This window comes from Pseudophryne corroboree, chromosome 1 (genome assembly GCF_028390025.1).
Source record: "Pseudophryne corroboree isolate aPseCor3 chromosome 1, aPseCor3.hap2, whole genome shotgun sequence".
Taxonomy (NCBI): Eukaryota; Metazoa; Chordata; class Amphibia; order Anura; family Myobatrachidae; genus Pseudophryne; species Pseudophryne corroboree.
In genome coordinates this window covers 538,224,196-538,250,100 of record NC_086444.1, presented here as the reverse complement: position 1 = coordinate 538,250,100, position 25,905 = coordinate 538,224,196, and the positions used below count along the sequence as shown (strand labels likewise).

General features: G+C 43.5%; 1 protein-coding gene across 1 annotated transcript in view; it reads left to right on the top strand.

Moving 5' to 3' along the window:
* Nucleotides 1–25,905, top strand: part of FREM1 (FRAS1 related extracellular matrix 1) — a 326,722-nt gene that overhangs the window by 160,819 nt on the left and 139,998 nt on the right. The window contains exon 26 of the mRNA XM_063914068.1: nucleotides 14,781–14,925. Within this exon, the coding sequence (XP_063770138.1) occupies nucleotides 14,781–14,925 (145 nt within the window). The remainder of the gene's footprint in view (nucleotides 1–14,780; nucleotides 14,926–25,905) is intronic.

Sequence of the window (25,905 nt, the reverse complement as noted above, 5' to 3'; positions counted from 1 at the left end):
CAAGGGCGGCGGATGGCAGGCTGATAGCCTTTTGTGTGAAAAAAAGAATATTGTTTTTTGTAGCAGAACTACAAGTCCCAGCAAGCCTCCCCTGCAAGCTGGTACTTGGAGAACCACAAGTACCAGCATGCAGGTGAAAAATGGGCCTGCTGGTACCTGTAGTTTTACTACAAAAAAATACCCAAATAAAAACAAAACACACACACACCTTGAAAGTAAAATTTTATTTAACATACATGCACACTTACATACATACTTACCTATGTTGACACGAAGCAGTCGGTCCTCTTCTCCAGTAGAATGCACGGGGTACCTGTAAATAAAAATCATACTCACAAAGAATCCGGTGTAGATCGGTCCTCTTCTTTAAATTTGTAATCCAGGGACTTGGCAAAATAAAAAAACGAAAAACCCGATTCATGCACTGAAAGGGGATCCATGTATACACATGGATCCCCTTTCCCCGACTGGCGGTACCCCCCGTGACTGCTGTAAAAGAGGGTCCCTTTAGCCACTCAGGGAGCACCACGTCATGGCACTCTCCTGATTGGCTGTGCGCGCCTGAGCTGTCAGTCAGGCTGCGCACTGTAGATACAATGTAGCGCATAGGCCAGAGGTTCCCAAACTGTGTGCCGTGGCTCCCTGGGGTGCCTCGGGACACTTGCAGGGGTGCCCTGGATTGGTGGTCCAGGACCAATTCAAATTATATATGGTCAATATAATAGGCAAAACCAGTGCTGGTGGCTGCCAGTCATAAAATATGTGGCCAAACAGAAGCAAATCTTGTCCCTCACCACACAACTGACCCTAAGGATGACATATAAACTAGTGATGAGCGGGTTCGGTTCCTCTGAATCCGAACCCGCCCGAACTTCAGCTTTTTTCCACGGGTCCGAGCAGGCTCGGATCCTCCCGCCTTGCTCGGTTAACCCGAGCACGCCCGAACGTCATCATCCCGCTGTCGGATTCTCGCGAGACTCGGATTCTATATAAGGAGCCGCGTGTCGCCGCCATTTTCACACGTGCATTGAGAGTCATAGGGAGAGGACGTGGCTGGCGTCCTCTCCGTTTAGAGAAGAGAGAGACACAGTATTTTGGGGAGCATTATTAGGAGGAGTACTACTATACTGTATACTACTCTACTACTTGCTGAAGTGATATTTATAGAGTCATAGGGAGAGGACGTGGCTGGCATCCTCTCCGTTTAGAGAAGAGAGAGACACAGTATACTATTTTGGGGAGCATTATTAGGAGGAGTACTACTATACTGTATACTACTATACTACTTGCTGAAGTGATATTTATAGAGTCATAGGGAGAGGACGTGGCTGGCGTCCTCTCCGTTTAGAGAAGAGAGAGACACAGTATTTTGGGGAGCATTATTAGGAGGAGTACTACTATACTGTATACTACTCAGATACAGTATTTTGGGGAGCATTATTAGGAGGAGTACTACTATACTGTATACTACTCTACTACTTGCTGAAGTGATATTTATAGAGTCATAGGGAGAGGACGTGGCTGGCGTCCTCTCCGTTTAGAGAAGAGAGAGACACAGTATTTTGGGGAGCATTATTAGGAGGAGTACTACTATACTGTATACTACTCTACTACTTGCTGAAGTGATATTTATAGAGTCATAGGGAGAGGACGTGGCTGGCGTCCTCTCCGTTTAGAGAAGAGAGAGACACAGTATTTTGGGGAGCATTATTAGGAGGAGTACTACTATACTGTATACTACTCTACTACTTGCTGAAGTGATATTTATAGAGTCATAGGGAGAGGACGTGGCTGGCGTCCTCTCCGTTTAGAGAAGAGAGAGACACAGTATTTTGGGGAGCATTATTAGGAGGAGTACTACTATACTGTATACTACTCTACTACTTGCTGAAGTGATATTTATAGAGTCATAGGGAGAGGACGTGGCTGGCGTCCTCTCCGTTTAGAGAAGAGAGAGACACAGTATTTTGGGGAGCATTATTAGGAGGAGTACTACTATACTGTATACTACTATACTACTTGCTGAAGTGATATTTACAGAGTCATAGGGAGAGGACGTGGCTGGCGTCCTCTCCGTTTAGAGAAGAGAGACACAGTATACTATTTTGGGGAGCATTATTAGGAGGAGTACTACTATACTGTATACTACTCTACTACTTGCTGAAGTGATATTTATAGAGTCATAGGGAGAGGACGTGGCTGGCGTCCTCTCCGTTTAGAGAAGAGAGAGACACAGTATTTTGGGGAGCATTATTAGGAGGAGTACTACTATACTGTATACTACTCTACTACTTGCTGAAGTGATATTTATAGAGTCATAGGGAGAGGACGTGGCTGGCGTCCTCTCCGTTTAGAGAAGAGAGAGACACAGTATTTTGGGGAGCATTATTAGGAGGAGTACTACTATACTGTATACTACTCAGACACAGTATTTTGGGGAGCATTATTAGGAGGAGTACTACTATACTGTATACTACTCTACTACTTGCTGAAGTGATATTTATAGAGTCATAGGGAGAGGACGTGGCTGGCGTCCTCTCCGTTTAGAGAAGAGAGAGACACAGTATTTTGGGGAGCATTATTAGGAGGAGTACTACTATACTGTATACTACTATACTACTTGCTGAAGTGATATTTATAGAGTCATAGGGAGAGGACGTGGCTGGCGTCCTCTCCGTTTAGAGAAGAGAGAGACACAGTATACTATTTTGGGGAGCATTATTAGGAGGAGTACTACTATACTGTATACTACTATACTACTTGCTGAAGTGATATTTATAGAGTCATAGGGAGAGGACGTGGCTGGCGTCCTCTCCGTTTAGAGAAGAGAGAGACACAGTATTTTGGGGAGCATTATTAGGAGGAGTACTACTATACTGTATACTACTCTACTACTTGCTGAAGTGATATTTATAGAGTCATAGGGAGAGGACGTGGCTGGCGTCCTCTCCGTTTAGAGAAGAGAGAGACACAGTATTTTGGGGAGCATTATTAGGAGGAGTACTACTATACTGTATACTACTATACTACTTGCTGAAGTGATATTTATAGAGTCATAGGGAGAGGACGTGGCTGGCGTCCTCTCCGTTTAGAGAAGAGAGAGACACAGTATACTATTTTGGGGAGCATTATTAGGAGGAGTACTACTATACTGTATACTACTATACTACTTGCTGAAGTGATATTTATAGAGTCATAGGGAGAGGACGTGGCTGGCGTCCTCTCCGTTTAGAGAAGAGAGAGACACAGTATACTATTTTGGGGAGCATTATTAGGAGGAGTACTACTATACTGTATACTACTATACTACTTGCTGAAGTGATATTTATAGAGTCATAGGGAGAGGACGTGGCTGGCGTCCTCTCCGTTTAGAGAAGAGAGAGACACAGTATTTTGGGGAGCATTATTAGGAGGAGTACTACTATACTGTATACTACTCAGACACAGTATTTTGGGGAGCATTATTAGGAGGAGTACTACTATACTGTATACTACTCTACTACTTGCTGAAGTGATATTTATAGAGTCATAGGGAGAGGACGTGGCTGGCGTCCTCTCCGTTTAGAGAAGAGAGAGACACAGTATTTTGGGGAGCATTATTAGGAGGAGTACTACTATACTGTATACTACTATACTACTTGCTGAAGTGATATTTATAGAGTCATAGGGAGAGGACGTGGCTGGCGTCCTCTCCGTTTAGAGAAGAGAGAGACACAGTATACTATTTTGGGGAGCATTATTAGGAGGAGTACTACTATACTGTATACTACTATACTACTTGCTGAAGTGATATTTATAGAGTCATAGGGAGAGGACGTGGCTGGCGTCCTCTCCGTTTAGAGAAGAGAGAGACACAGTATTTTGGGGAGCATTATTAGGAGGAGTACTACTATACTGTATACTACTCTACTACTTGCTGAAGTGATATTTATAGAGTCATAGGGAGAGGACGTGGCTGGCGTCCTCTCCGTTTAGAGAAGAGAGAGACACAGTATTTTGGGGAGCATTATTAGGAGGAGTACTACTATACTGTATACTACTATACTACTTGCTGAAGTGATATTTATAGAGTCATAGGGAGAGGACGTGGCTGGCGTCCTCTCCGTTTAGAGAAGAGAGAGACACAGTATACTATTTTGGGGAGCATTATTAGGAGGAGTACTACTATACTGTATACTACTATACTACTTGCTGAAGTGATATTTATAGAGTCATAGGGAGAGGACGTGGCTGGCGTCCTCTCCGTTTAGAGAAGAGAGAGACACAGTATACTATTTTGGGGAGCATTATTAGGAGGAGTACTACTATACTGTATACTACTATACTACTTGCTGAAGTGATATTTATAGAGTCATAGGGAGAGGACGTGGCTGGCGTCCTCTCCGTTTAGAGAAGAGAGAGACACAGTATTTTGGGGAGCATTATTAGGAGGAGTACTACTATACTGTATACTACTCAGACACAGTATTTTGGGGAGCATTATTAGGAGGAGTACTACTATACTGTATACTACTCTACTACTTGCTGAAGTGATATTTATAGAGTAATAGGGAGAGGACGTGGCTGGCGTCCTCTCCGTTTAGAGAAGAGAGAGACACAGTATTTTGGGGAGCATTATTAGGAGGAGTACTACTATACTGTATACTACTCAGACACAGTATTTTGGGGAGCATTATTAGGAGGAGTACTACTATACTGTATACTACTCTACTACTTGCTGAAGTGATATTTATAGAGTCATAGGGAGAGGACGTGGCTGGCGTCCTCTCCGTTTAGAGAAGAGAGAGACACAGTATTTTGGGGAGCATTATTAGGAGGAGTACTACTATACTGTATACTACTATACTACTTGCTGAAGTGATATTTATAGAGTCATAGGGAGAGGACGTGGCTGGCGTCCTCTCCGTTTAGAGAAGAGAGAGACACAGTATACTATTTTGGGGAGCATTATTAGGAGGAGTACTACTATACTGTATACTACTCTACTACTTGCTGAAGTGATATTTATAGAGTCATAGGGAGAGGACGTGGCTGGCGTCCTCTCCGTTTAGAGAAGAGAGAGACACAGTATACTATTTTGGGGAGCATTATTAGGAGGAGTACTACTATACTGTATACTACTATACTACTTGCTGAAGTGATATTTATAGAGTCATAGGGAGAGGACGTGGCTGGCATCCTCTCCGTTTAGAGAAGAGAGAGACACAGTATTTTGGGGAGCATTATTAGGAGGAGTACTACTATACTGTATACTACTCAGACACAGTATTTTGGGGAGCATTATTAGGAGGAGTACTACTATACTGTATACTACTCTACTACTTGCTGAAGTGATATTTATAGAGTCATAGGGAGAGGACGTGGCTGGTGTCCTCTCCGTTTAGAGAAGAGAGAGACACAGTATACTATTTTGGGGAGCATTATTAGGAGGAGTACTACTATACTGTATACTACTATACTACTTGCTGAAGTGATATTTATAGAGTCATAGGGAGAGGACGTGGCTGGCGTCCTCTCCGTTTAGAGAAGAGAGAGGCACAGTATTTTGGGGAGCATTATTAGGAGGAGTACTACTATACTGTATACTACTCTACTACTTGCTGAAGTGATATTTATAGAGTCATAGGGAGAGGACGTGGCTGGCGTCCTCTCCGTTTAGAGAAGAGAGAGACAGTATTTTGGGGAGCATTATTAGGAGGAGTACTACTATACTGTATACTACTATACTACTTGCTGAAGTTATATTTATAGAGTCATAGGGAGAGGACGTGGCTGGCGTCCTCTCCGTTTAGAGAAGAGAGAGACACAGTATACTATTTTGGGGAGCATTATTAGGAGGAGTACTACTATACTGTATACTACTATACTACTTGCTGAAGTGATATTTATAGAGTCATAGGGAGAGGACGTGGCTGGCGTCCTCTCCGTTTAGAGAAGAGAGAGACACAGTATACTATTTTGGGGAGCATTATTAGGAGGAGTACTACTATACTGTATACTACTATACTACTTGCTGAAGTGATATTTATAGAGTCGTAGGGAGAGGACGTGGCTGGCGTCCTCTCCGTTTAGAGAAGAGAGAGACACAGTATTTTGGGGAGCATTATTAGGAGGAGTACTACTATACTGTATACTACTCAGACACAGTATTTTGGGGAGCATTATTAGGAGGAGTACTACTATACTGTATACTACTCTACTACTTGCTGAAGTGATATTTATAGAGTCATAGGGAGAGGACGTGGCTGGCGTCCTCTCCGTTTAGAGAAGAGAGAGACACAGTATTTTGGGGAGCATTATTAGGAGGAGTACTACTATACTGTATACTACTCAGACACAGTATTTTGGGGAGCATTATTAGGAGGAGTACTACTATACTGTATACTACTCTACTACTTGCTGAAGTGATATTTATAGAGTCATAGGGAGAGGACGTGGCTGACGTCCTCTCCGTTTAGAGAAGAGAGAGACACAGTATTTTGGGGAGCATTATTAGGAGGAGTACTACTATACTGTATACTACTATACTACTTGCTGAAGTGATATTTATAGAGTCATAGGGAGAGGACGTGGCTGGCGTCCTCTCCGTTTAGAGAAGAGAGAGACACAGTATACTATTTTGGGGAGCATTATTAGGAGGAGTACTACTATACTGTATACTACTCTACTACTTGCTGAAGTGATATTTATAGAGTCATAGGGAGAGGACGTGGCTGGCGTCCTCTCCGTTTAGAGAAGAGAGAGACACAGTATTTTGGGGAGCATTATTAGGAGGAGTACTACTATACTGTATACTACTATACTACTTGCTGAAGTGATATTTATAGATTAGATAGTGTGACTGTAAGTGTATTATCTGACTTGTGGGGGAGACACTGACAGTGGGGAGCAGTTAGAGTCTGAGAGCAGGACTCAGGAGTACATATAACGTACAGTGCACACTTTTGCTGCCAGAGTCAGTGCCACACTGCCATTGTTGTGACCACACTGACCACCAGTATAATAATATATTTTGTGATTGTCTGCTTAGGACTCGGAGTACTAGTTGCAAGTTGCAACGTGACCTGACCACCAGTTTAATAATCAATCACCACCAGTTTAATATATATATAATTGTATATAATATATATATATATATATATATATATATAATATTGTATACCACCTACCCGTGGTTTTTTTTTTTCTTTCTTCTTTGTACATACTACTATAGTATAGTAGCTTACTGTAGCAGTCTGCGGTGCTGCTGAGCTGACAGTGTCCAGCAGGTCCGTCATCAGTCATCATTACCAATACCTAATAAATATATTATCTACCTGTCCGGCTGCAGTACTAGTGATATTATATATACATACATATATATATTGATTTCATCTCATTATCAATCATCCAGTCTATATTAGCAGCAGACACAGTACGGTAGTCCACGGCTGTAGCTACCTCTGTGTCGGCACTCGGCAGTCCATCCATAATTGTATACTAGTATCCATCCATCTCCATTGTTTACCTGAGGTGCCTTTTAGTTGTGCCTATTAAAATATGGAGAACAAAAATGTTGAGGTTCCAAAATTAGGGAAAGATCAAGATCCACTTCCACCTCGTGCTGAAGCTGCTGCCACTAGTCATGGCCGAGACGATGAAATGCCAGCAACGTCGTCTGCCAAGGCCGATGCCCAATGGCATAGTACAGAGCATGTCAAATCCAAAACACCAAATATCAGTAAAAAAAGGACTCCAAAACCTAAAATAAAATTGTCGGAGGAGAAGCGTAAACTTGCCAATATGCCATTTACCACACGGAGTGGCAAGGAATGGCTGAGGCCCTGGCCTATGTTCATGGCTAGTGGTTCAGCTTCACAGGAGGATGGAAGCACTCAGCCTCTCGCTAGAAAACTGAAAAGACTCAAGCTGGCAAAAGCACCACAAAGAACTGTGCGTTCTTCGAAATCCAAAATCCAGAAGGAGAGTCCAATTGTGTCGGTTGCGATGCCTGACCTTCCCAACACTGGACGTGAAGAGCATGCGCCTTCCACCATTTGCACGCCCCCTGCAAGTGCTGGAAGGAGCACCCGCAGTCCAGTTCCTGATAGTCAGATTGAAAATGTCAGTGTTGAAGTACACCAGGATGAGGAGGATATGGGTGTTGCTGGCGCTGGGGAGGAAATTGACAAGGAGGATTCTGATGGTGAGGTGGTTTGTTTAAGTCAGGCACCCGGGGAGACACCTGTTGTCCGTGGGAGGAATAGGGCCGTTGACATGCCTGGTGAAAATACCAATAAAATCAGCTCTTCGGTGTGGAAGTATTTCACCAGAAATGCGGACAACATTTGTCAAGCCGTGTGTTGCCTTTGTCAAGCTGTAATAAGTAGGGGTAAGGACGTTAACCACCTCGGAACATCCTCCCTTATACGTCACCTGCAGCGCATTCATAATAAGTCAGTGACAAGTTCAAAAACTTTGGGTGACAGCGGAAGCAGTCCACTGACCAGTAAATCCCTTCCTCTTGTAACCAAGCTCACGCAAACCACCCCACCACCAACTCCCTCAGTGTCAATTTCCTCCTTCCCCAGGAATGCCAATAGTCCTGCAGGCCATGTCACTGGCAATTCTGACGAGTCCTCTCCTGCCTGGGATTCCTCCGATGCATCCTTGCGTGTAACGCCTACTGCTGCTGGCGCTGCTGCTGTTGTTGCTGCTGGGAGTCGATGGTCATCCCAGAGGGGAAGTCGGAAGACCACTTGTACTACTTCCAGTAAGCAATTGACTGTCCAACAGTCCTTTGCGAGGAAGATGAAATATCACAGCAGTCATCCTGCTGCAAAGCGGATAACTGAGGCCTTGGCATCCTGGGTGGTAAGAAACGTGGTTCCAGTATCCATCATTACTGCAGAGCCAACTAGAGACTTGTTGGAGGTACTGTGTCCCCGGTACCAAATACCATCTAGGTTCCATTTCTCTAGGCAGGCGATACCGAAAATGTACACAGACCTCAGAAAAAGAGTCACCAGTGTCCTAAAAAATGCAGCTGTACCCAATGTCCACTTAACCACGGACATGTGGACAAGTGGAGCAGGGCAGGGTCAGGACTATATGACTGTGACAGCCCACTGGGTAGATGTATGGACTCCCGCCGCAAGAACAGCAGCGGCGGCACCAGTAGCAGCATCTCGCAAACGACAACTCTTTCCTAGGCAGGCTACGCTTTGTATCACCGGTTTCCAGAATACGCACACAGCTGAAAACCTCTTAAGGCAACTGAGGAAGATCATTGCGGAATGGCTTACCCCAATTGGACTCTCCTGTGGATTTGTGGCATCGGACGACGCCAGCAATATTGTGTGTGCATTAAATATGGGCAAATTCCAGCACGTCCCATGTTTTGCACATACCTTGAATTTGGTGGTGCAGAATTTTTTTAAAAACGACAGGGGCGTGCAAGAGATGCTGTCGGTGGCCAGAAGAATTGCAGGACACTTTCGGCGTACAGGCACCACGTACAGAAGACTGGAGCACCACCAAAAACTACTGAACCTGCCCTGCCATCATCTGAAGCAAGAAGTGGTAACGAGGTGGAATTCAACCCTCTATATGCTTCAGAGGTTGGAGGAGCAGCAAAAGGCCATTCAAGCCTATACAATTGAGCACGATATAGGAGGTGGAATGCACCTGTCTCAAGTGCAGTGGAGAATGATTTCAACGTTGTGCAAGGTTCTGATGCCCTTTGAACTTGCCACACGTGAAGTCAGTTCAGACACTGCCAGCCTGAGTCAGGTAATTTCCCTCATCAGGCTTTTGCAGAAGAAGCTGGAGACATTGAAGGAGGAGCTAACACGGAGCGATTCCGCTAGGCATGTGGGACTTGTGGATGGAGCCCTTAATTCGCTTAACAAGGATTCACGGGTGGTCAATCTGTTGAAATCAGAGCACTACATTTTGGCCACCGTGCTCGATCCTAGATTTAAAGCCTACCTTGGATCTCTCTTTCCGGCAGACACAAGTCTGCTGGGGTTGAAAGACCTGCTGGTGAGAAAATTGTCAAGTCAAGCGGAACGCGACCTGTCAACATCTCCTCCTTCACATTCTCCCGCAACTGGGGGTGCGAGGAAAAGGATCAGAATTCCGAGCCCACCCGCTGGCGGTGATGCAGGGCAGTCTGGAGCGACTGCTGATGCTGACATCTGGTCCGGACTGAAGGACCTGACAACGATTACGGACATGTCGTCTACTGTCACTGCATATGATTCTCTCAACATTGAAAGAATGGTGGAGGATTATATGAGTGACCGCATCCAAGTAGGCACGTCACACAGTCCGTACTTATACTGGCAGGAAAAAGAGGCAATTTGGAGGCCCTTGCACAAACTGGCTTTATTCTACCTAAGTTGCCCTCCCACAAGTGTGCACTCCGAAAGAGTGTTTAGTGCCGCCGCTCACCTTGTCAGCAATCGGCGTACGAGGTTACATCCAGAAAATGTGGAGAAGATGATGTTCATTAAAATGAATTATAATCAATTCCTCCGTGGAGACATTGACCAGCAGCAATTGCCTCCACAAAGTACACAGGGAGCTGAGATGGTGGATTCCAGTGGGGACGAATTGATAATCTGTGAGGAGGGGGATGTACACGGTGATATATCGGAGGATGATGATGAGGTGGACATCTTGCCTCTGTAGAGCCAGTTTGTGCAAGGAGAGATTAATTGCTTCTTTTTTGGTGGGGGTCCAAACCAACCCGTCATTTCAGTCACAGTCGTGTGGCAGACCCTGTCACTGAAATGATGGGTTGGTTAAAGTGTGCATGTCCTGTTTATACAACATAAGGGTAGGTGGGAGGGCCCAAGGACAATTCCATCTTGCACCTCTTTTTTCTTTAATTTTTCTTTGCGTCATGTGCTGTTTGGGGAGGGTTTTTTGGAAGGGACATCCTGCGTGACACTGCAGTGCCACTCCTAGATGGGCCCGGTGTTTGTGTCGGCCACTAGGGTCGCTTATCTTACTCACACAGCTACCTCATTGCGCCTCTTTTTTTCTTTGCGTCATGTGCTGTTTGGGGAGGGTTTTTTGGAAGGGACATCCTGCATGACACTGCAGTGACACTCCTAGATGGGCCCGGTGTTTGTGTCGGCCACTAGGGTCGCTTATCTTACTCACACAGCTACCTCATTGCGCCTCTTTTTTTCTTTGCGTCATGTGCTGTTTGGGGAGGGTTTTTTGGAAGGGACATCCTGCGTGACACTGCAGTGCCACTCCTAGATGGGCCCGGTGTTTGTGTCGGCCACTAGGGTCGCTTATCTTACTCACACAGCTACCTCATTGCGCCTGTTTTTTTCTTTGCGTCATGTGCTGTTTGGGGAGGGTTTTTTGGAAGGGACATCCTGCGTGACACTGCAGTGACACTCCTAGATGGGCCCGGTGTTTGTGTCGGCCACTAGGGTCGCTTATCTTACTCACACAGCTACCTCATTGCGCCTCTTTTTTTCTTTGCGTCATGTGCTGTTTGGGGAGGGTTTTTTGGAAGGGACATCCTGCGTGACACTGCAGTGACACTCCTAGATGGGCCCGGTGTTTGTGTCGGCCACTAGGGTCGCTTATCTTACTCACACAGCTACCTCATTGCGCCTCTTTTTTTCTTTGCGTCATGTGCTGTTTGGGGAGTGTTTTTTGGAAGGGCCATCCTGCGTGACACTGCAGTGACACTCCTAGATGGGCCCGGTGTTTGTGTCGGCCACTAGGGTCGCTTAGCTTAGTCATCCAGCGACCTAGGTGCAAATTTTAGGACTAAAAATAATATTGTGAGGTGTGAGGTATTCAGAATAGACTGAAAATGAGTGTAAATTATGGTTTTTGAGGTTAATAATACTTTGGGATCAAAATGACCCCCAAATTCTATGATTTAAGCTGTTTTTTAGTGTTTTTTGAAAAAAACACCCGAATCCAAAACACACCCGAATCCGACAAAAAAAATTCGGTGAGGTTTTGCCAAAACGCGGTCGAACCCAAAACACGGCCGCGGAACCGAACCCAAAACCAAAACACAAAACCCGAAAAATTTTCGGCGCTCATCTCTAATATAAACGCCATCTACTTAATGTAATATTTCTTTCTAAATTTCTCAATAAGAAATTTTTGGCCTAGGGGTGCCGTGAAAAAAATTCTGATATTCTAGGGTGCCGGGATTCAAAAAAGTTTGGAAACCACTGGCATAGGCGCTCCATTGTATCCAATGGTGGGAACTTTGCGGTCTGCGGTAGACCGCGAGGTTAAGTGGGGTCACTCTTGTGGTTGGCTCCACTTAACCTCGCGGTCTACCGCAGACTGCAAAGTTCCCACCATTGGATACAATGGAGTGCCTATGCGCTACATTGTATCTACAGTGCGCAGCCTGACTGACAGCTCAGGCGCGCACAGCCAATCAGGAGAGTGCCACGACGTGGCGCTCCCTGAGTGGCTGAAGGGACCCTCTTTTACAGCAGTCACGGGGGGTCCCGCCAGTCGGGGAAAGGGGATCCATGTGTAAACATGGATCCCCTTTTAGTGCGTGGTTCGGGTAATCCATTTATTTATTTTGCCAAGTCCCTGGATTACAAACTTAAAGAAGAGGACCGATCTACAACAGATTTTTTGTGAGTATAATGTTTATTTACAGGTACCCCGGGATTCTACTGGACAAGGGGACCGACTGCTTCGTGTCAACATAGGTAAGTATGTATGAATGTAACTGTGCATGTATGTTTAATAAACTTTTACTTCCAAGGTGTGTGTGTTTTGTTTTTATTTGGGTATTTTTTTGTAGTAGAACTACAGGTGCCAGTGGGCCCGTTTTCCCCCTGCATGCTGGTACTTGTGGTTCTCCAAGTACCAGCTTGCGGGGGAGGCTTGTTGGGACTTGTAGTTCTGCTACAAAAAACAATATTCTATTTTTTACACAAAAGGCTATCAGCCTTTCATCCGCCGCCCTTGGATGGGGGGGACAGCCTTGGGCTTCACCCCTGGCCCTTGGGTGGCTGGAGGGGGGGACCCCTTGATTTAAGGGGTCCCCACTCCTCCAGGGTACCCCGGCCAGGGGTGACTAGTCTGGGGGGTAATGCCAGGGCCGCAGGGACCAATATAAAAGTGTCCCCCGGCTGTGGCATTATCTCTCTGACTAGTGTAGCCCGGTGCTGGTGGTAAAAATACGGGGGACCCCTACGTCTTTTGTCCACCTAATTTTTTGCACCAAGACCAAGCGCAGAGCCCGGTGCTGGTTGTTTAAATGTGGGGGAATTCCTGTCAATTTTTCCCCCTGTATTTTTACAACCATGACCGGCTCAAAGAACCCGAGGCTGGTTATGCTTAGGAGGAGGGACCCCACGCAAATTTTTTATTACATTTTTACACTAAACAGACCCTTTCCCATAGATAACCATGCACAGATCTCACTGATCCGGGCATGATTATCTAAACTCGCCTGGAAAAAGCAGGACTATTTTTTTGCTGCTTTTTTTAACGATTCGCAAAAAAAAAAAAAAACGATCGCAATAGAGCATTTATAAACTAACACCCAAATACGAATGAATAGTAAATTCCCGTGTTGTATGAACAAACAGCCGCATTTGACCGATGGTCTATTCATTCGTATTTCTGAACTTAGCCATGAAAACCATTAGAATAGCCCAAACACTGCCGAGATGTATGCTTGGTAAATTCCCGTGTTGAGACTTAGAAAAAAAAACACAAATCGGACAAACACGAAATTTTTAGTAAATATATTCCCAGGTCTAATACAGGTGTCTTTTGCTATGCAAGTCTCCAGAGTGCCTTTCTTACTGTTGGATGGATATATATATAATGATTTCTCTTCCCCTTTTTTCTATTAATTTAAAAAAAAATTTACTTAAAAGATATATGTTCATATAGTTTTCATTAAATGACTTAAAATTTACATTTTATTTATTAATTTTCTAAATAAGAGTACTATATTCTAATGAATTTTGCAACTCATTGTTATGCGTTGTTATTGTGTGGTTTAGTGGGCCTACAAACACTTATGGCCTACTGGGATGAAGGTAAGGCTGGGAATTAAATTAACCGCTAATTGATCCCTGGGGGGGTAATTTAATTATCTCCAATAGCCGACACTATCACGGATTTTGTTTTTCCTACCCTTAGGCAGGAGAAACAAAATCCACAATGAGTGGCATTTTTTTCATGCCCGCGACTGTGGAAACACATGGATCCGAGAACTTACCTGGATACTGTATTTTTAGCACTATCGTGGGTACATTTTACAGCAAAAAAGTGTACTGCTCAATAAAGTCCTTTTTTTTAGCTGTAAAATTAACGGTGATCAATTGAATTCCTTCAGATAAGATGTGTGAGAAGACTTCTCTATAGTGTGGAAGCAACAATAAATAATATATCAAATTTAGGTTTTGTAGAGTACTGGTACATTTTTTCATAGAATAGAATAGATTCACTCTATTTGAGTGCCTTCTTTTCTAATTAAAAACATTATTTATCTATCTATCTATCTATCTATCTATCTATCTATCTATCTATCTATCTATCTATCTATCGCTCTACCTATCTCTCAATTTTTATAATAGCTTCACCCTCTGGCCTGTAGTTCCTGAATCAATTTTTCTAGAAAAATAGTACTAAATAGATAGACAGATAGATAGATAGATAGATAGATAGATAGATAGATATTACACACTTGTATATTCTTCACTTTTATTAAATAATGACCATTTTGGTGCTGTCCTACCTTTGAACCCAACTAATAACCCTTCTCTTATTAGGTAGATTTATTAAAGAACAATTCACTCAAAAGGATTTACGCAGCAAATCTATATTGTATATTATAAATCCATCACTTGATGTGTATCATGATACTGTGGAATTTCAAGTTACAGATCCAGCTGGGAACACAGCTACACCTCAAGTGTAAGTCATGATAGATGAAATTATTTGCTGTAAGATTTTTTTTTTCTTTACATTTTTTGCATGTTTAATTGGAAATTTACATTAGTCTTGATTACATTTTATTTTCCAGTAACAACTTATAACAATGTTCCCACCATTGCCCTAACTGTGTGTGTGGAGTTTGTATATTCACCCCGTACTTGCGTGGGTTTACTCCAGGTACTCTGGTTTTCTCTCATTTGCCCTCATTCCGAGTTGTTTGCTCGCAAGCTGCTTTTAGCAGCTTTGCACACGCTAAGCCGCCGCCTACTGGGAGTGAATCTTAGCTTCTCAAAATTGCTAACGAAAGATTAGCAGAATTGCGAATAGACACTGCTTAGCAGTTTCTGAGTAGCTCCATACTTACTCGGCATCTGCGATCAGTTCAGTCAGTTTCGTTCCTGGTTTGACGTCACAAACACACCCAGCGTTCGGCCAGACACTCCTCCGTTTCTCCAGCCACTCCCGCGTTTTCCCCCAGAAACGGTAGCGTTTTTTCGCACACACCCATAAAACGGCCAGTTTCCGCCCAGAAACACCCACTTCCTGTCAATCACATTACGATCACCAGAACGAAGAAAAAACCTCGTAATGCCGTGAGTAAAATACCTACCTGCATAGCAAATTTACTTGGCGCAGTCGCACTGCGGACATTGCGCATGCGCATTAGCGACTAATCGCTCCGTTGCGACAAAAAAATAACGAGCGAACAACTCGGAATGACCCCCATAGTCCAAAAATGTACTGGTAGATTAATTGGCTTCCAACAAAATTAACCCTAGCGTGTAAGTGTGTGTGTGTGTGTGTGTGTGTGTGTGTGTACATAGACAGAGTAGATGGTCCAAGTGGTTCTTATCTGCTATCAAATTCAATGTTTCTATGTAATGTAATAGTCTGCTCTGATCCCCGATGATATCTCGCTTTCGTCTTCACAGTCAACTGAAGCCACATCATTTCTTCTTGTTGCAATATAAACAAGGTCTCAGTGAAAATTCACAAAATGTGGTAGATTTGCAAATTTTTGAGAAAGAAAAATAACATTAATGAGTGTTTTTCATATACTTTTGTGGCACAGTGGGTCACTGGTGAAGAACAGCAAGACAAGTAACAGTAGATTAGTAGTGGCCACCAGAGCCGGCCCTAGGTATAGGTAAACTAGGCAAATGCCTAGGGCAGTTGGAATGCCTAGGAGCACAAGCAGCTTCTGCTTATTAAAATGATATGCAGCATGCCTATATTCTGTGTACGACTGCGGCAGTATCTGCATATGAAATGCTACGTTACAGTTTTTCCTGGAAATAACTGTAACGTAGCATTTTGTATGCAGATACAGCTGTAGTCACACACAGTATATAGGCATGCAACATACCATTTTAATCAGCAGAAGCTACTTGTGCATCCTAGTCACATTGTAATGCAAATATGATGCATTTTCAGCAAAATAGGCGCCTGACATTAGCAGGGCTGGCCGGGAGCTGCCAGCTGACTCATGCCAGGCATCTCCTGCTGCATGGCGTATTGAGGCAAGATGTATGAGGACACATCTGTATCCAAGCAGAGTCACAGTGTTAGCGGTCGTGTGAGTGCTGTATGTGTGTGGGTGGGTTGGTTGTGCAATAGTGTTTGGCATATGTGTAAGGGGCATTATGTGTGTCATGTGTATAAATGCATTAATAATGTGTGGCATATGTGTAAGGGGCACAAAGTGTGCAATTATGTGTATAAAGGCATTATTAATGTGTGGCATATGTGTAAGGGGCATTATGTGTGTCATTATGTGTATAAGGGTGGTCATTCCGAGTTGTTCGCTCGCAAGCTGCTTTTAGCAGCTTTGCACACGCTAAGCCGCCGCCTACTGGGAGTGAATCTTAGCTTATCAAAATTGCGATCGAAAGATTAGCAGAATTGCGAATAGACACTTCTTAGCAGTTTCTGAGTAGCTCCAAACTTACTCGGCATCTGCGATCAGTTCAGTGCTTGTCGTTCCTGGTTTGACGTCACAAACACACCCATCGTTCGCCCAGACACTCCTCCGTTTCTCCAGCCACTCCCGCGTTTTTCCCGGAAACGGTAGCGTTTTTTCACACACACCCATAAAACGGCCAGTTTCCGCCCAGAAACACCCACTTCCTGTCAATCACATTACGATCACCAGAACGAAGAAAAACCCTCGTAATGCCGTGAGTAAAATTCCTAACTGCATAGCAAATTTACTTGGCGCAGTCGCACTGCGGACATTGCGCATGCGCATTAGCGACTAATCGCTCCGTTGCGACAGAAAAATAACGAGCGAACAACTCGGAATGACCCCCAAGGTTATTAACAATGTGCAACATATGTGTAAGGGCCATTATGGGTATAAGGGCATTAATAATGTGCGGCATATGTGTAAGGGTCATTATGGGTATAAGAGCATTAATAAAGGTTGGTATAATGTGTTTATAAGGAAATTAATAATTTTTGTCATATGTGTGAAAGGCATTACTGTGTGGTATGTGTATAAAGGCATTACTAATGTGTGGCATTATGTGTATAAGGTGCTCTACTGTGTGGCGTAACGTATAGAACTGTGTGATCTAATGTGAATAAAGAGCAATATGGTGTGATGTAATGTGAATAAGGGGCACTATTGTGAGGAGTAACGTATATAAGGTAAAGTGGTACTATAGTGTGATGTAACGTGAATAAGGGACACTATCGCATGATATAATGTGAATAAAGTTGCACTATTGTGTGGTGTAATTTGAACTAAGGGGACTATTGTGTGGCAATGCCCCTTCCCAGCAAGAGAACACGCCCCTTTTTAGGCTGTGCACCGAATGTGTGCACTATTCCAATTTAAAATATATTGGGGGTAGGAGCACCAAAATGAGAACTGCTATAGGTGAGGGGTGATGGGAAAGGAGTGCAGGGTCAGAGGCAGAACTAGTGGCGGTACTAGGGGGAACCAGCCAAAATCTTGCCTAGGGCATCATATTGGTTCGGGCCGTCTCTGGTGGCCACAGTTGAGTGTAGCCAGGAACGGGCTAGCCTGAATCTCTAGTGGGTGTTATTTATTAGCTCATGTTTTGATGCTTTAAGAGCCATTCTCAAATTTTTGCAAAGACAAGTCTCTGAAATACAGAATTTTAGAATTGGCTGGATTGATATGTCTATCTCTATGTAGTTTCAAGCCAAACATTATGAAAGCTATTTTCTTGTATGGTGTCTTTGTATAATCAAATACATAGGATCACGTCTTATATCTCTTCTCCAGAGTGTTATGATATCAAACGTCTTTGACTGTGGAAGTTTTGCTTATTCATTGCAGCACAATTGGAAACATATATCCTTTATATTATGCTGCAGATTCCCAGACTCTATAATATGCTAAATTGATCAATCCAAAACGAAAAATGGATCTACACATTACTTACAATGTTTTAAATGAACTCTCATATCCAGCTGTTGTTCTTAGCAATGTTACTTAAAGTTCACCAGTAGATGTCCCTCTTGTTCTACATTTCAACATCATTTCTTCCAGGGAAGAGAAAACTGCTAACTGACACTAGAGTCCTGCAGAATGATCATGTGGACTGTAACCTTTAGGTGATACATATCTGCTAAAATCTCTTGAACCACAAAAATACAATTCCAGTGGTAGTATAAACAAACAATGGGCTTTATGCTGCCAAAGTACATCTAGGAGTCAGATGTACAAAGCCTTCGAGAGTAAGAGAGAGATACAGTACCAGCCAGTCAGCTCCTGTCATTTTTCAAACACAATCTGTGACATGGCAGGTAGGAGCTGATTTGCTGGTGCTTTATTACTCTCCATTTTATCACTTTTCAAGACTTAGTGCATCATCCCCTACGTATTATGGAAAGAAAAGCATTGTTTTGTATACAGTATATGTACGAATATGTTCTCTAATGTTCTGTCTAGTCCATTTGTGCAGACAGGCAAGCAAATCTGCACTTTAACACACTCTGGCATGTCTCTGAATCAGGGAATATATAAATATATCTCTATATATAAATATCTATCCAATATAAATCTGTATATTATTACACAAGACACACGAAAATACTGTATATACACATATAGGATAATAGCTTGCCATTTAATTTGAAGGCAGCAATCATAGTATATTTATAATGGTAGGAACCACTCAGAGCAAATATTTTGTTTAGAGAGGTATGAGTTGGTTATAGTGTAAACAAGGACATGGAGGCAGGGGAAGCAGTGCCTCCCCTGTCATAATGGTTAACATAATACAAAGAAGATATTTATAACACAGATTCCACCGTGATGATGCAGGCATAGCGGGGTGGGAGGCAGCGAGAGCGGTGTCTCCCACTAGTCAATAGTGAAGTTCGGGAAGTGGGGGGCGGGGCCAAGCCACGAGTTGTAAAAGCCCATTGAAAAAGCAAACAAAAGCGACACCAGTACATGTGCCTCAATGACAGGGAGTCCCCACTGTCCAAGGAATTCCAGCCCTGGGCTTACCAGTTTGGGGGTGGTTAAAGTGATGGCAATGGGACCCCACAGTGAGTGTCCCTCCTGATGTGGCATTATACCCCTTGCTGGTTGAGCCTGGTGCTGGTTATCATTAAATAGGGGGTGTCCCATGCCTTTTTTTAATTAATATATGGGGGGCGGGGGGTCTTAATTTGCCGGCGCCTCCACAGCCATTGAACTCTCCGTACGACACTGAGTGTAAAACACCTACTTGTATGCACTATTTATAGCGGTGTGCATGCTATCACAATCAACTTGTTCAATTAACCTCACATTTGGTATCCAACAGGGAACCCTGCTCCTCCCTCTTTCTAAATCTATTCAATCCGATTCTGCACATCCTCACATCAAGATATTGCCTTTGGGCATTGTAATATATAGCTCCGTCCTCACTAACACATTTTCACAAGTGGACACGTGACTGCCACAAGTATGCACATCCTTATAACGTATGACATCCTAAAGAAGCAGACAATACACACCTTAACAATATTGGAGGCAGGGGTGTAATTTCACACTAGACGCCCGGAAATAGAAGATGGTGTGACCCCCCCCCCTCCCTTCCCCACTGTTCACACACAGCCACATATACACAGACAGCCAATAGGCAGGTTAGGGTTAGGCTGCGGGAGGGGACGGTTAGTAGTAGGCTGCAGGGGGGTGGGGTGTAGGGTTAAAATATTTACTGGGATATGTCGGGCTTTTTACCATCGGGTTGCCAATGGCAGATTTCTGACTGTTGGGATAGTCAGTGCTGGGATTCCGATACCAACCCGAGGAGACTACTAAAGTAGTCCAACAAACTCCACTTTGAGGACGTTTCTGTGTTATGGTGGAAAGCAGTAATAGGCGGTATGATCTGGTCACCACAACAGTATACTTCCAGTAGGAAAAAGAGACCTGGGAACAAAGTATGATTACAGAGGAAGCTGGCAGGAGCTCACATGCAATGTCTGGGTACAGTCTCTGCAGGCACTCGGCAATTACATCTTCAGAGCATCCAAACCCCACAAGTGAGCCTTATGCTGTGGAGACCTATCATGTCAACCACCGGCAGCTCTGCACTATACAGTGATAAAGCAATAGGTTCTGCCCCCTGCTAATGAAAGGGGTTTCCTCTCTCCCCTCCCAGAATGATGCCTAATTAAGTACTGTATTTTTAATGCTTGCCCTGTCCACCCTCCTTCTTAAAGCTAGCGCGGGCCAGCCATGCACTATGTAGTCACCTTGACAAAAGTGTTGGCTGCTGGGGGAGGGAGAAAGGAGTACAGACAATTCACGGCTGTAGTGCATTGTTCAGTGGCTGCTGGTCTCGGGGTAGGGACCAGCCAGCCACCAGGAAGGAAGTAATCTGCCCCCACCCCTGTGATGTTAGTGTATTAGAATGCTTAATATTTGTAGACACTCCCTTACTAACATGTGTAAGCTTGAATCTTCAGTGATGGTCCCTAGGACCAGGGGGATGCTGGGAAGTGGGTGGTCCAGTGTGCGGTGTGTCTGGAGTTGGTGATGGAATAAACAGCACAGCAGTGAACTCACATGTCTCTGCATCCTTACGACTGGATTTACAAAAATATGAACAAAACATGGTGTAAGAAGAAGTTTAACTTGGACTGCTAGTGCTCTCAGAGTGTGAAAGAATCCTGCAGCAGTCTGTAAGGCTGTGATACTCTGTGTCTGCAAAGCCTGCCATGTGCTCCTCTCTTCAAACAGTAAGTAACCATGGATAACCTAGCTCCTCCAACCGGCATGCTGATGTCTGGTAACTTGTATGAAAACTGGAAAAGATCTAAGCAAAGGTTTAATATATATCTTGCTGCATGTGGAGCTGATACAGAGGCTGACAAACCAAAGGCATCCATTTTCCTCCATGTGATAGGAGAGGATGTGCTGGACATTTATAATAGTTTTCAGTTTGATGAGGGGCAGAATATGGTGCCATCTTCTATAATGCAAAAGTTTGAAGATTACTTTGTGCCAAGGAAAAATGTGACATGAAAGATATAAGTTTTTCACATGTGATCAGCAGTCTGTAGATGGGTTTGATCAGTATGTTACAGAGCTGCAATCACTCAGTAAAACTTGTGAGTTTGGTGATTTAAAGGATTCACTGATTAGAGATCGTATTGTCTGTGGAATACCTGATAATGGACTCAGAGAGAGATTGCTGAGAGAGCAAGACCTGGCAGTGACTATGTGCAGATCTGCAGAAATAACAAGATTCAAAGCCAAAACGTTACACAAGGAAGCTAATGCTGATGTACATGTAGTGCAGACAACAGAGCCAAGCAAACCTCCATTCTCAAGAATGAAGCAGTCTAAGCCACAGTCTAATAAGGAAATGTGTAGTAGATGTGGAAATGCTCACAATCCTAAAATGTGCCCTGCTTATGGTAAAAGTTGCATGAAATGTGATAGACTTAATCACTTTGCCAAATGCTGTAAACTGAAAAGGGAAACAACCAATGTGCATGCTGTTAAAACAGAGGAATTCTTTGTGGATTGCATTGAACTTTGCAGTGCAGATAAGAAAGAATGGATTGTCCCTTTAACTGTGAACGAGATTGTCATTCCCTTTAGGCTTGATACTGGCGCGCAGGTGAATTTAATATCGTTTCAAGACTATAAGACTTTTAGAGTAAAATCTAAAATTCATCCAGCCAAAGTGAAAGTTACAGGGTACACTGGGGAGGAAATTCCTGTGAAAGGTACATGCTTAGTGACACTGAAATATAAGGGACAACAGTTTAAAACATCTCTACTGCTTGTGGATAAAAATGTGCAACCGATTCTCGGATTAAGTTCCTGTGAGAAACTAAGCTTGCTATAGAAAGTTTTTATGGTGACATCACAAGTAGATGACTGCAAATCAATGTTTACAGAATACAGAGACTTGTTTGAAGGTCTAGGTTGTTTGCCTGGAGAGCATAAAATAAATATAGACACAAGTTTCTACAGTGATACACCCCTGTAGAAAAGTGCCGTTTGCGCTGAGAGAAAAACTGAAACAAGAGTTAAATCGCATGGAAGCCTTGGGTGTAATACAGAAAGTTGATGAACCTACTGAATGGGTAAGCTCCTTAGTAATTGTTGAAAAGAAAAATGGACAACTCAGAATATGTCTAGACCCCAGAGATTTAAACAAAGCTATTAAACGAGAACATTTCAAACTACCAACCAGAGATGAAATCATGTCGCAATTTGCGGGAGCAAAATGGTTCAGTAAATTGGACGCATCTTCAGGATTCTGGCAAATGAAGCTAGATGAGGCCAGCTCAAAGCTTTGTACATTTAATACACCAGAAGGTCAATACAGATTTCTTCGACTACCATATGGAATATTGTCTGCTCCAGAAGTATATCACAAAAAGATACACATGATTTTTGAACATATTCCAGGTGTTGAAACAATGATGGATGACATTATTGTCTGGGGATCTACAAAGGAAGAACATGATTCTAGATTGAGACAAGTAATGGAACTTGTCAAGAAAGTGAATCTAAAGCTAAACAAGGACAAATGTGAATTTGGCATGAATACACTTTTTTTTTTTGTGTAAACTGTTTTTTATTAATTAAAGCAGCAGACAAAACATTACAGCAATACTTTTCCAAAAAAAGAAGGGGGGGACACAAAAAACATCGCATATCAGCACGCTACACATAGAGCGCCCAAAGTATGAAAATAACTTGTCTGCTTTGCTTACAACATCCGAACTTATAAATGAGGAACATTTTAACAAAACAGCATAGGAAAATGGGAAAGAGGAGAAAGAGAGAGAAGAGAAGAAAGAAGAAAGAAAAGAGGGGGAAATTTAGAACAGGTAGAGTCAGGGGTGAGTGTCTGGGACGGGTTGTTTGGGGGACGGAGGGGGGATCTCCCTTAATTAAGGGTCTGAGACATATTAGAAAGATATCATAATCGGAATATGAATTTGAATATAAGTATGAATATGAATATGAGGTGGGTTATGTCACCATGTAGGATCGATACAAAGGTGAGTCCTTAAAATCGTACCAGGGAAACCAGATAGCTGTAAAGTTAACGGTTTTCCCAGATGAGAAGGAGACAAGGTCTTCCATATCTAAAAAGTAATCGATCTTTGTGAACCATAATTTAATCGAGGGTGGTGAGATGGATCTCCAAAGAATTGGAACAACCGCTTTTGCTGCGTTGCTAAGATGTCTCAACAGGGAGTGTTTGTAGGAGTGTGTTTGTGCGGAGGTGTGATTGAGGAGCCAAAAACCCGGGTCTTTCGGGATCTCATCTCCCACTATCTGTTCGGAACACTTGAATACCTCTGCCCAAAATGGAGTTATAAGAGGGCAGTCCCACCAAATGTGTATAAAACTCCCTGGGGCATTTTTACATCTCCAACACAGATTCGAGAGAGAGGGAAACATTTTATTGAGAACAAGAGGAGTCCTATACCACCTATATATAAGTTTATAGAGGGTCTCTAATGTCGATAGGCATAGAGAACTCGCCTGGGCGTTGTTGAATACGGAATCCCAGTTAATCTGCGTGGGTAGCCCTGCTAATTCTCTCTCCCAGGAAGCTATGAAGGTAGGAGGTTGCGGGAAAAAGTTTTCCATGATAAGCGCATAAATTTGCGAGATAGTATGTGTGGGAGAACTAGGAGAAGTGCATAGTCTTTCAAACCCAGTGAGATCCCTAGTTATGTCAGGGAGGTTCTTAGAAGATGATATGAAATGATGAACCTGCCGGAACCTTCAAAACTCAGCACTATGAAGGTTCCAAGAAGACTGAACATCTGAAAAGGAGCGCACCCTACCCGAGCTCACCAGCTGACCGACTCTAAAAATCCCGGCTACCGCCCATGGAGCAAAAGCTGTCCCGTGAAGACCTGGAGCAAATTCGGAGTTATGGAGAAGGGAGGTTAGGGGGGACCATTTGGAGGATATATGGTTCTGGGATCTCAGCGTGGCCCATAATTTAAGAGTGGGGGAGACCGTGGGGTGTGTAACCTTCGGAAGGGTAGGAAGCCAAGGTGCTATTTCAATATAATGTGGAAGACAGCCCTCCTCTAGCAGGACCCATTGTTTTCGGTCTTTAGCACGCGTCCATTCCAGAATCCTATTCAAATGTACTGCGTGGTAGTAGTTAGAAATATGTGGGAGTTGTTGCCCCCCTTGATGTTTTCTCCTAAATAAAATGTCGTGTTTAAACCTAGGTGTCTTACGTTCCCAAACAAACGCGCAAATAAGATTCTGGACGTCTCGGAGCCAAAGTAGGGGGATGTGTATCGGAAGGGTCAGGAGAAAGAATAGTATCCTATGGAGGGCGTTCATTTTGACAACGTTAATCCTGCCGAACCAAGACAGTCTTAGTTTCTTCCATTTCTGGAAGTCTAGGCGCAGCCTGGCCAGTAAGGGGTTAAAATTTAGGGAGAATAATTTAGATAAATCGTTGGTCAGTAACACCCCCAAGTATTTTAATTTGTGGTCGTGCCAGGTAAAGGGGAAGGCATGTTTCAGACCCTCTACTATATCAGGAGGAGTAGTTAAATTCATGGCAATAGATTTGGAATAATTTATTTTGAAGTTAGAGAGGGCTCCAAACTTCTCAAATTCTACCATCAAGTTCGGCAAAGAAGTGACCGGTTTTGAGATTATAGCAAGTAAGTCATCGGCGTATAAAGCCAGTTTGTATTCAGTCCCCTTCACCAGCAAGCCCGAGATATTCGGGTTAGCCCTAATGCTTCGAGCTAATGTTTCCATGCAAAGAACAAAGAGCAATGGAGATAGTGGGCAGCCCTGTCGCGTGCCATTGGAAATAGGAAAGGAATCGGAAAGGGAGCCATTAATCCTAATTTTGGCAGACGGGGAAGTATAAAGAGATAGGATTCTGTGAAGACAGGTGTTACCGAGCCCAAGATGCTTCAGTATACCAGCCAGAAAGTCCCAGTCCACTCTGTCAAATGCTTTTTCAGCATTGGTCGACAATATGACTGATGGGGATGAAAGCTGGCCTGCATAGTGAATCATGTTGAGCACTTTAGAGGTGTTATCTCTAGCCTCTCGGCCTAAAACAAATCCAGCTTGATCTCCATGTATCAGACCAGGTAATAATAGTTTAAGGCGGTTTGCAATCAGTTTGGCAAAAAGTTTTATGTCTATATTTAATAGTGAAATTGGCCGATAACTGGAGCAAAGACTAGGGTCATTACCCTCCTTGGGTAGAACTGCAATATGGGCTTCGAGAGATTGTGGGGAGAAAGGCGATTGTTCTGATATAGTATTGAAGGCTCTCGTGAGTAGAGGGACTAATTTCTCTTTGAAAGCTTTATAATAAGCAATGGTATAGCCATCAGGGCCGGGACTCTTGCCGTTGGGAGAGGATTCAATAACTTTCTGAACCTCCTCAGTAGAAAAAGGGGCATCTAGATCCTCCACTTCTTTTATGGATAGCGTGGGGAAGTCTAAGGTCCGTAAATAGT